The sequence below is a fragment of the Nansenia antarctica genome, assembly GCF_963989245.1.
Source record: "Nansenia antarctica genome assembly, chromosome: 2".
Taxonomy (NCBI): Eukaryota; Metazoa; Chordata; class Actinopteri; order Argentiniformes; family Microstomatidae; genus Nansenia; species Nansenia antarctica.
The window spans coordinates 22,345,759-22,358,175 of record NC_137675.1 but is presented as its reverse complement, the minus strand read 5'-3'; the positions used below and the strand labels follow the sequence as shown (position 1 = coordinate 22,358,175).

Below are 12,417 nucleotides of genomic sequence, written 5' to 3'. Positions count from 1 at the left end.
CAAACTTTTGACTGGTACTGTATATTATTACATTGCCAAATTAAACTGTGCCAAGGAATTGATTCAGGGAAATGAAATAACGTCACCCAGAGGAAGGCTGTGATCAGCTGTGACAGTCTTTGTCCCTTTCATTGTCTTTTCTGTCAGCAGAGCTCATTTGTAAATCCACATCCCTATTATACTAATGATGACTGAAGAGAGGAGTCATCTTGCCGGAATCTATCTTTGGTTTTCTGTGTAGTGGAGGTAGACTGGTAATAGAAAAACAATTGTTAATTCATTATTAAAAATATATAGGCTACAGTGCATATTTCACCCTAAGCAAATCTAATTTTTGTTCATTTGCCAAAACTAGGACTTCAAAAGCAGAATTCCACCAATCTATTATCCTCCTCCTCGATCACCAGGGTTTAAACTTGACCTTTGAACTCAGTAGAAGGGGAAGGGGCTTTAGCCTAAATTTATTGGCCAATGGCTATTTATAAAGCTGCAACTGAAGAGAGGTAGGGAAAAAAAGAGAGAGAGAGAGTGAGAGTGAGAGTGAGTGAGAGAGAGAGAGAGAGAGAGAGAGAGAGAGAGAGAGAGAGAGAGAGAGAGAGAGAGAGAGAGAGAGAGAGAGAAAGGGAGAGAGAAAGGGAGGGGGGATATAGAGTAGAAGGAGCAAGAGGAAGAGAGAAGGGTTGGAATATATTAATTTAACCACATTACAATTCTATTTAGTCATACGGTTTCCAATTGACCATAACAATCTAATTGCATGTGTTTGTAACTCTCTTTCATGGCAGTTTAATGTCTACCGTTTTTCTCTACGTCATTTGGCAGCATTTGTCTTTAATCATGCCAGTGATCGTATTGGACAGATGCCTTTTAGCCCTGTCACAAACAACGGGTGTGTCAAAAATTAAACAGCCGGGGGTCTTACTGGCGTAGCACACTAATGCACATACCCAGTGGCGGACTCAGGCTGTTTGAAGTGCAGGGGCGAAAAGAAAAAAAAGGCACCGACTGCACAACATGGGACCCCATCAGTGCACATGGTCAAGTTTAGACCATTGTAAGGGCAGCCAATAGGGCACATCCTCTAATTTTGCCACTCAAAAGAGCACTTAAGAGAGACTTTTTTCAACCATGGGGGCACCAGGAGGGGCGGTCGCCCCCCCCTGCCCCCCCCCCCCCTGAGTCCGCCAGTGCACATACCACATAATCGCAAGGTCCCTGGTTCGATTCCAGCCATCGACATATCCTGCATGTCATCCCTCCTCTCTCTCACCCATCCTTCCTGTCAATCTCTACTGTCTCGATCAATATAAATAAAGCAGAAATGCCCCAAAAAACATATTTAAAAAAATAAAAATTATTATTATTATTAATTACAGGTTTATTATCTAGCAGCCACTGCTGCTATTGCCATGTACAGTACTGCAGTACCATTCACAGGATTTGTGGTATTGCCTTTCTGAAACATGATATTATTGTCTGATGCCCTTGCCTCTATAATGCCTCAATACTGCCATACCAACTTCTGTTGATAACTACTAAATCATGTTGAAAATATCTCCAAGTCTTTGGAAATCATACCAATGGCAATCCTGCTGAAATCAATTAGATGTTGACACTTTAAATACCTTGTGAATTCAGACTAATGGAAGCTTGCAGGATGCAACAGTATTAAACACAATGCAATGAATCTGACCACAATGCTATCAATGAATCCCATAGTTGAAGAAGATATCCCGGAGGGTGGGTTAGAGGTGGAGTTAACATTTTAAGAAGAGGAGAGAGGTTGTGTTGATTGACGGTTGAGATGGGATGGGATGGATGAGTGAGAGGATAAGGGGGAAGGAGGGGGGGGGGGGGGGGGGGGTATAAAAGGTGAGGCTGGGGGATAGATCAAGCTATAATGTATTTAGCCGTTTGAAATTATCACACAGGACATTGCCTGCTTTGCTGGTACAGTATTGATGCTTTTCTTTAATTCTTTAGTAGCTTTTTTTGCATGATTTAGCTGTATTCTCTATTTTGGATACATTAAGAATATAATATATGAGTGAAAATGTGGGTAAAAGATCATTTACATATTTGTTATAATTGTACTACAATTGTACAACAAACAATTTTAATAACAATTTGTGTTATTTTCTTTTAATGTAATTTAAAGCATGTCTATCTATATGTGCTAGAGGAGGAGATAACTCATAACAAAGGAGAGATGGTATAGAAAGGAGTATTATGTACTAGATATCAGTATTATATACTAGATATGAGTATTATATTATAGGTATGAGTATTATATACTAGATATGAGTATTATATTATAGATATGAGTATTATATTATAGATATTAATATTATATAATAGATATGAGTATTATATTATAGGTATGAGTATTATATTATAGATATGAGTATTATATATGATTGCAAAAACAATGCAACAGTGGATTGGTTGGGATCTGATGGCATATTGATGCAGGGAGATGCACTGAGAGGGCAGTTAAGCAAGCAAGGATAATATATCAGTCTGTTGCCACTCAAGTGCTTTAAACTATAAGTCAGAGTGGTGACATACTGTATATGATTTATTTATTTATTATGATAAGTGTCACGTTCATTGAAAAGCCTATTGAAACAGGTCCCTTCAGTTACATTGCTACTGCGTCAGTGTTTGAAAATAACTTTTTAAATCTAACAACTACATGATAACACCATTCTAATGTGATTACGGTTGCCACATAGAGAGCATAGTCATGTTCTTAAGTGGATTATTCAATATTTAGAAAAAAAACTTTTCTGAATATAGGATCAACATTATAAACATACAGGTGAAAGAAGAGATTGTTTGTTTAATAGATACTCACAGAGAAAACAGGCAAATAGACAATTCACCAAAACATTTAGAATGTGTGCTGATATTCGTCTGGTGATACTGAGCTAGGGTAATTTTACCCTCGTCTTTCTAGTGAGAGTGTTGGCTCAAGTGTCATGGCCCTGTCCCCAGCTGCACTAGGGGAGGCTGGTGGAGGTAGAAATTAGAGGACAGGCTTGTTATAATGCATGGACTGGAATGAGATATCAAACACACATATTCCAATGAGCCTGTTGTGATTGGTACCATTCCTTACTCCATTCCATGCATTACAGTCCTCCGATTTCTACCTCCACCAGCCTCCCCCGAACACTTATCCTCAGTCCTCCACTGATAACACAGCATGCAATCCCAAATTACCCTCTCTCTCACACACTATGACACACTCACATGTTTAATGATGGACAGTTCCTAGAAGGGTTTACTGGTTTCTAGACCAGTAGCTTTGTCATTTATTCATCTTCGTTAAAGCGTCAGAAATCATCTTAAATTAAACGGATTAATCAAAAACATCCCATGTTCTCAGACTTGGTCTTTGCTACTTTGCTGCTTCCAATCAACAGTCTGCAGCACTATTCAATTCATCACTTTGTTCCCAACCCAGTTTTGTTATAGCACAGAATTAATTCGAGAATGTTTGGAGCATTGATCATTATAGTAAGATCCATGTACAGCACTTTGGTCAGCGAAAGTTGTTTTTAAATGTGCTTTATAAATAAAGATGACTTGACGATTTAGATTGTGAAGAACTCCCTCTGTCTTCCTCAGATCATGTCTGACTTTGACTTGGTTCTGAAATGCTGGGGCCCGGTGGAGGCTGACTACACCACCCACGGAGGCCTGGTTCTGACCCGGTCAGTGGATCCTATTGGATATTCACGTTCTGAGCTGGCTAATGATTGGATAAAGTGAGACTGTTGTGTCAGTCAAGCTTGCCCCAAGCCAAAATGTGTTATTATTATTATTATTATTGTTATGTGTGTGTGTGTCTCTCTCTCTCTCTCTCTCTCTCTCTCTCTCTCTCTCTCTCTCTCTCTCTCTCTCTCTCTCTCTCTCTCTCTCTCTCTCTCTCTCTCTCTCTCTCTCTCTCTCTCTCTCTCTCTCTCTCTCTCTCTCTCTCTCTCTCTGTCTCTCTCTCTCTCTGTCTCTCTCTCTCTCTCTCTCTCTCTCTGTCTCTCTCTCTCTCTCCATGTATCCCCCTCTCTCCATCTCCCTGTTCTCTCCAACAGTCTGTTTATGGAGCACCCAGAAACCCAGCAGTTGTTCCCTAAGTTCGAGGGCATCGCCCCGGGTGACCTGGCGGGGAACGCGGCCGTGTCCGCCCACGGAGCCACCGTGCTGAAGAAGCTGGGGGAGCTGCTCAAGGCCCGAGGCGACCACGCCGCCATCCTCAAACCGCTGTCCGTCACGCACGCACGTCAACACAAGATCGCCATCATCAACTTCAAGGTGAGGAGGAGGGCAGATAAGTGTGTGTCAATGTTTTACCTCGACAATCTCATTTCCTTTAGTTGGAAAAATACACCATGTGATGATATCATTCACCAAGCTATTTAATTAGCATGGATATCAGAAAATGATTTCTTTATCGTCCCCCCCCCGTCCCCGTCCCCCCCCAAGCTTATCACAGAGGTCATTGCCAAGGTGATGGGAGAGAAGGCGGGGCTGGACGCCGCAGGGCAGGAAGCCCTCAGGAAGGTGATGGGTGTTGTCATTGGCGACATCGAGGCGAGCTACAAGGAGCTGGGCTTTGAGGGCTAAACAGCCTCACCTCAACGACCGTCAGGTCAGGAGACACAGGAGCCCACAGGGAAATGACAACAACTTAATGACAGCTCGTTCAGATGAAGTACTCAGAGGACTTAGGTGGTGGGGCAGCATGGTGGATTCTTATGTACCATGTACTGTATAAATCTCTCAGCCGCGACAGCCGCGTATCAAACAAAACAGCAATGCTATTCAATAACTATATTCTAAGCAGTGCTCTCATAGTTAGCTAACATATCAAAATACAGAGGAGAAAGGTTGCTGTTGTCAGTGTTCTTGGTCTCTTTGTACTGTATATGCCTTCATCAAACTGATGTACTATAACTGTAGTTTGCTTACTGAATGTAAACTTCTTGTCAAATGCAAGTTCCATTGTCTGAGTCACATTTAACCAATAAAGATTAATTCAACACATCAGCTGAGATGCAATGTGTGTCCTTTCTTCTCTACCTTTGCTATAATACCCAACATCACCAACGGATGATATCAAATCAAATCAAATCAAATTTTATTTGTATAGCGCATTTCTTACAAGATGCAAATCAATGCGCTTCACACAATGAAAATGTTCAGTCAATCAGTCAATCAATCAATACTGACAGAGCCGCGAGCAGGCAAAAGTAAAAACCTGTACACTATGTAGCCAGGAAAAATTCCCTTGCAGCCCTCTACACATAGAGCGACTACTAGCCAGTTTGCCTACCAGCACCCAGCGGTGGGCCCCCACACCCCCCCCCCCGGGAGCCCCCGCCGCCCCACGCACCCAGCCCGCCCCACCACCAGCACACCCGGCCCAGCCAAGCAAGCACAGACCCAAGAGGCCCCGCACAAGGACGGCCAAGCAGGTGCCCGGCGGCGGAACAGACCAGGCACACGGGGAAGCCGGGGGGCCCCAAGGGGAGGCCAAGGACCACCGGTACAAAGCAAGCAAGCAAGGGCAAAAACCTGTACACCATGTATCCAGGAAAAATTCCTTGCATATTATCGGCGTACACACTGTCCATAAATGTAGTGTTATATCTGCATCGTTCTGCATCCAGCATGGTCACAGGTCCTGCAAAAAGAGAATCTTAAGCACAGTTATGATGCAACAACACAATAAAGACAATAAAGATGACAGCAATACAACCTGATGATACATAGACAGACAGACAGACACACACACACACACACGCGCGCGCACGAACATGCACACTTGCACGCACACACGCACACACACGCACACACACACACACACACACACACACACACACACACACACACACACAAAGCACTCTCTCACTCCTTCACTCTCTCACTCCTTCAGTCTCTCAACACCACTAACTTATCTGTCCAAGAATCAATTCCATTCAATGCAACCTCATTTGAATGAATGAATGAATGAATGAATGAATGAATGAATGAATGGTCTTTATTTATCCTCTCAGAGACAGTTAAGAAAGCAATTATTGATGTCATAAACCAGCAGACTATATTGTGATATTATGGTGATATTGATGTCATAAACCAGCAGTTTATTAAAAATAAGAAAGGAAATAGTATATAATAAACTAGTGGTTTAAGGTCTAATATATAATATATATATATATAATATATAAGGTCTAATATAGTGGTTTGTGGCTAATATGATCCGCTTTAACCCATCTTTTTAATATTGCCTTTAAATGACTAAATAATTAAATTAAGATGATAAAAAAAACATCCTTTTAATATTGCATTTAAGTTACAAAATAATGTAATTAAGAGTATATAATGATTAAAGCACTTTGAGCTGCAACGTTTGCAGGAAAAGCGCTATACAAATAAAGTTATTATTATTATTATTATTTAACAGTCCTGGAAATCATCAACATTTCCAGTGTCTGTGTCTCAGACATACCTCCTAAACAAACACACACACACACACACACACACACACACACACACACACACACACACACACACACGCACACTCATCCTCAGACCCCTGTTTCTTTTGGAAAGTTCCCTGGACCTTCCTGCAAGTCTTATCAGTCAGTGTGGACGTGACTCTCCACAGCACGGCCCCTCTGACGAGGCTGTCTCAGTTCACGTCCCCACGGATTCTGTGGCCCTCTCGACATGGGCGCCAGCCATGATACCAGCCAATGCATTCCTCATCGGAAATGCTCCCTGATTAGTCAGGCATTAGGTGTTTCTTGGTGGATTAGATTAGATTAGATTAGATTAGTGTTCAATTACTTTATTGAACACCAGATATGTTGAGTGGAAAAATCGAATTGCGGTTCAAGTGGAACTGTGTCTACAACAATGAAGCGAGTAGACTAGAAACAAGTACTGGTTTTCACTTCTTGATACAATAAGTTGACATGAATTGAAACAAATTCCAATTTGCCTAACAAAAACAACAACATTACACCGCCGTCACTACCATGTGCCTTCCTTTGAAACCTTTCCTGTGGCTCCATCCAACTGAAAAGTGTTGTTCTGGCATGGCCAGTGGTTGCTCGGGGGATCGCCAAAGCTGTGGCTAATTGCCATGATTATCACTATTAATAGGATGTCTGTCAGCGTCTGTTCATCCCTGCAGACGTGACACTGTGACACCCTCTCTTTGTGACCCGCCCGCCTTTATCTCCCCCTATCCCTCGCTCAGCTGACCTCCTGCCAAGTCAGACAGAAGGCCTCCACAGGACCACCTGACCCCCCAGGGCAATGAGCTCCAGTGTAATCAGAATGATAAAAAAGAATCCTCAGGGGAGAAGTGAGGTGACCACTTGTTTGACTCTGTCTGCAACTTTGGAGAGTTGAGGAAGATGCCCCCTAACATGGCACAGAGGTTCACAATCTCAACAGGTTGTTGGGGAACGTTAAGTCAACGTTAAGTGTAGTGACTATGCCTGACCCCATAGCATGTGGGGAACATCAGTCGTGACTTCGTTTTCTCCTCAACATTGGCCCTCTCTGCTCTTCTCATAATAGTGTAAAAACAGAGCATCATCTGTCAGGAAGTCAGAAACTTGGACTTCTTTGATCCCTAAAGACAAAGCTGAATGATCATGCGAGATCCCAGATACGTGCTCATTAATAAGCACAGACACACAGACATCGCACGCATGTGCACACACACACACACACACACACACACACACACACTTCCTCTATCCTGTTTGTCTCTTTATGTTGGATGCCCTCCCAAACTTTGTTCCACTATAACGTCCCACCTGCTGCCTCTTAAAGGGACACTCCAGTGAAATATAACATTTTCAGCTATGACCCCCAAGTTACCTTGCTGGGATCCACCATTTTGAAAACACTTCATTAGGGGAAAGTGTTCTCCTAACTGCAGCCAAGATCACCATTCAGACCTGGAGCTTATTCCACTGCAGGGCCAGGAATACAGAGAAGGATACGTGCACATACTCGCCTACCGAGTGGCTCTATCTGAACCTGTCTGTCAGTAGTGGCTACCCTGACACTGAAATAGTTATAACTGTGTAACCTTGTCCGCTGGTTGTTGTGTCATGCCAAATAGTGTCCGTCGGCCAAAATGTGGGTGTGACCTTACTGAGTAAAGTATTTGTCATCAATTAATTTGAACGAATCACTCGACTGCTAGGCGTGGCTCCAAATGGAGGCATTAACAGAGGCACAGAAGACACAGGGGAGGGTTACAGGGAAGGGGTTGTTGGAGATGATTGGTTGGTAGATTAAGCCGATTGTGCCAATGTGTGGCTATATGTTGACGGTTTCCGACAAGCTTTCTATTGGCTTAATGACGGCTAAGTTTGACACGTTGGTTCATCAAACCTTTCACACATTTGGGGCGGAAGTGTCTGGGAATGACACTAACTTCTGTGTGAGTTTGTGTGAAACACGAATGAATGCAGAACCGTTATGAATTGTGTAGTATTCATGTCCAGGGAAGAATTACACAACTCAATTGAAACTTGATTGCAACAATCAATAATTGTGAACAGGAATTTATTTCTGGTTATATATCTTACAGACCTGGACAATTGTACAAGAAAGTACAGTAAAACCAAGGATAACAATAACACAATAACACAGTAAAAGGTACACTACAATTAAGGGGACATATAAAGAGATCTGAGAAGATGTATGCTGAGAAGTACTGTGTGGTATCTTCAATCAGACCCTAACCCATAATGCACCATTTGATGACAAGTCTGAAGTCAACTATAGAACAGTTGTGGCGAAGCCTGGGGTAGGGCAACCGCCCCCAGCTCGAATTGGCAATTCAGGTCTCAAATTGGTTAGCTCAGGGTTCACCACAAAAGTCTCTCACAGAACTCACTAGAAACTGTTATCATCAACCCATAATGAAAGCTTGTCTGAGTTTACCTACAGTATTGTGTAAGCATGACAGTAAATACACAAGTGTTACAACAGTTGTCAGTTTACGAGTAAGGGCGTGTGCTAACAATGCAAAGAAGATCAGCCAGTGAGATTCCCCTCAGGAGCCAACAATGGCCGACACAGAGGTCGACAAGATGCTTGAAACAGTCACTGGGGAAGGAAGGAAGGAAACTGGGGAGAAAGTCAGTGAAGACACTCTGGAAAAGGGAGACAGCCATACCAGAAGAGACTGATCAGAGATAAAGAAAGAGAGGACAGAGGGTGAGGTCAGTCAAGGACAAGGGACAAAAGCATTCAGGTGTGATTTAGAATTCAATAAAGTCAAGACGCAACACATTGATTTAGGTGAGACAAAGGGGTCTTATCCATCTATCCTGTTTCTATTGCTGAATCTCAAATGGACCACTACTCCCTCCGGTAGATATGAGAGGACAGGATTATTAGATATGGACACAATATGGCCAGATTTACTCCCAGACAATCAGAAGGTAAGACGGAGATATTACTATATTGGTTTGATCAATCCACTCCTCAGATGGGAGGGCCTAGCCTTGAGGGTAGTGGTTAGGGGTCAATTGGGGGAATTGAGAAAAGCGCATCTGGTCATGCACTCCCCCTGGTGTCAGGATAATAACATAGCAATCAAATGTCACAGAAATAACGACTGCACATTAATAGTACATTTTATCCCTATTTTATTTACAAAGAATTTACACATGGGTCGAAACACATTATGAAAACATAAGTTGTAAATCTTAAAAAAGTAGTATTTACTGTACAGTACATTAAAAGCCAAAGCAAATCAAGAACAACAGGGCAAAAGTTACAATGCACATGCACATGCACAAACATAAAAACCCTACTCAACTTGCGGATTACACTATCAAATACGAGCGCAGTTGAATGGGGGGTCTATCAATAGATGATGCCCAGCCAGACTACCAGACTGGTCTGAGAGTGCTGGTCCATAAATAACAGTCTATGAAAGGGGCTAGACATCCAGATGTGATCCATCTGGATGTTGATATTCTAGATGGTGATGTTCTATCCAGAATGGTGGGGTCAGTCAAAGACCTGCTGGTCAACGTCAGAGGGCACAGTGCATCGGGTCAATATGGATAGATAAAGTGAGGTTGTCATGTTGACGTGGCCAGCGGCCACCTTGAGAATGGTCAGTAACCGGTTTGCTGCTGTGGTCACCCCCTCAGTTGTCTGAACAAGGGGAAGAGAGAGGGGACAAAAACACAGGCTTCGTGAATAATAATAATAATAATAATAATAAATACATTGTATTTCGAAGCACATTTCTCAAACCCAAGGACACTTTACAGGGAAAATATAAAAATAAAAAAGAGAAGCAGGACAATAAACAACAAAAGAAACACAACAAACCAAAAAGGCAGCTTGTTTGAATCCCTTGTTTGAATGACCAAATGAATACACTCATACATAGAAATAATGAGTCATTATATGAATGATAAGTGATTAAGTTGGAACTTGGCACATTACCTGGTCCTCTGCAAACAGTAAGGGGCAGTGGAGGGTTGCTGCCAGCTTCCTGACAGAGAGAAGTCGCTCAGGGGGGACAGATGCATTACGAGCTAGAGAGAGAGACAGAGATAAGACAGAAAAAAACGTATATAACAAGGCAAGGGGCGTGAAATGAAAAAACATCAAACTATGACCACAGAACCAGACGGATAAGTAAGGAGGGTGACTCAATTTCCTTACCTCCGGTAACTAGGAAACAGACTTTTCCAAGGAAGTAACCAGGGTCCAAATACTTGAGGGATGCCTCTGCTGATCTGAAACTGTGGGAAGAAAACAAACAAAACATTGTTGATAGTGTGCTGGAAGAAGGCTTCAGTCCTCCTCCCTGCCTGGCTTTTCAGCTGCCGTGAGGTACAGATGGCCCTAACGGTCTGTTACATCACTTGGTGCGACTGTGGCTCAGGAGGTAGAGCCTGCGTCTAATGGCCGCAAAGTCGGTGGTTCGATCCCCGGCTGGCCACATGTCGAGGTGTCCATAGGCAAGACACTGAACCCCAAATTGCTCCCAATGAGCGGGGGCCGGCGCCTTGTATGGTAACTTGCCGCCATTAGTGTGTGAAGTGTGTAAGGCGCTATATAAGTGCATTCTATTTAGCATTTACCCGAGGTCTGAGGAAAGGGTAATGATGAAAACCACCAGATCTATTGCGGGGCGACTCGCCTCGTTCTCCGGCGGCAGGGGGAGACTCCTGGCCAATCTCCTGATAACAGCAACAGGGAGAGAGGACGGTGTGAGATCACAACACACAGTCCGAAGAAGGAACTAAAGATGAAGGATTAATCATAATCACGCACACATTTATGACGAAGGTTTTCTTTAGAAGCACAATTGTGTCCGCTAACTTCTGATGAAACAGCTCCTCGTTCTCCACGAGCTGTAGCAGAAGAACACATTGGGAGTAACACAGGTTAGGCAACAACAACATCTGACATCGTTGCGATTGACTGCTCGTTAATGCGGTAACTTGGTTAGGCTTACCAGGACGGTGGCCGTGTTCAGGCCAGGCACTTTACTGAATGGTTTAAGAATAGACATTTCGTGCTAAACATACAAAACAAACTATCACTTGTAACTCTTTTTTAAATCTTCGACAGTGTAAAATAAGTTACATTCCGTTGTGAATCTTCAGCCGTGACAACTGGGCTGGCGCGTAATTTCAAGCCTGCGTAAAAACGTCATGACGCAGAATTCTTCTTCTTCTGACTAAGAGTAGTACTGGAGTACTACTGCCATCTATCGTCCGGAAAGTGTAACTGATGTGTTTGCAATGTCATTTCACACACACTCATAACATTAAAAAAAAAATATATATAATACAATTATTAAGAATGACATTTAACGCAGGTCACAATGGAAGCAGAACTTTTATTCACTTTGTAGTAGATGGCACAGCAATATACAGAACCCCCCCGAAAAACATACACCTTGTCTCAAACCAAACGGACAGTGTGCATCTGAGGTGTCTGCTGAATACCAATATGTAAAACGCTTGTGTTTGTCAACTATATCATTCTACATGTCTGTATGAGTGGAAAGACTAAAGTGGTATTCTTCATTAGGCCAAGTATGTTTACTTTCAAAGTATTGTGTAGTATCATCACTGTGGTGGTGTATAAATCAAGGCGAGACACACTCCCATATGAAGCCGATCTCTGAATCCCAACAGAATCCAGAAGACAACAGTATTAACATCGTGGTTCATAATGATAATAAAATAAAATAAAAAGAACAGCATTTCTAAAATAAAATAAAACACGATTTAAAGGAAGAATTTCCACCAATTCTTTCCATCGCCCTCTTATGAAGCCGATCTCTGAATCCCAACGGAATCCAGAAGACAACAGTATTAACATCGTGGTTCATAATGATAAAAA

The 12,417-nt window shown here is 42.6% G+C and overlaps 2 protein-coding genes across 2 annotated transcripts; one reads left to right on the top strand and one right to left on the bottom strand.

Moving 5' to 3' along the window:
- Positions 1–3,636: 3,636 nt before the first annotated feature.
- On the top strand, positions 3,637–4,626 carry mb (myoglobin; the record flags this gene model as incomplete). Its single annotated transcript, XM_080524446.1, has 3 exons — positions 3,637–3,719; positions 4,095–4,314; positions 4,486–4,626. 3 exons carry the CDS (start codon positions 3,637–3,639, stop codon positions 4,624–4,626), a joined length of 444 nt encoding a protein of 147 aa, XP_080380572.1.
- Positions 4,627–10,053: 5,427 nt separating this feature from the next.
- pane1 (proliferation associated nuclear element) lies at positions 10,054–11,660 on the bottom strand (the record flags this gene model as incomplete). Its single annotated transcript, XM_080524351.1, has 6 exons — positions 11,522–11,660; positions 11,338–11,417; positions 11,145–11,243; positions 10,723–10,802; positions 10,501–10,592; positions 10,054–10,203 (listed from the first exon to the last, which is right to left on the bottom strand). Exons 1-6 carry the CDS (start codon positions 11,576–11,578, stop codon positions 10,054–10,056), a joined length of 558 nt encoding a protein of 185 aa, XP_080380477.1. The 5' UTR covers positions 11,579–11,660.
- Positions 11,661–12,417: the final 757 nt, after the last annotated feature.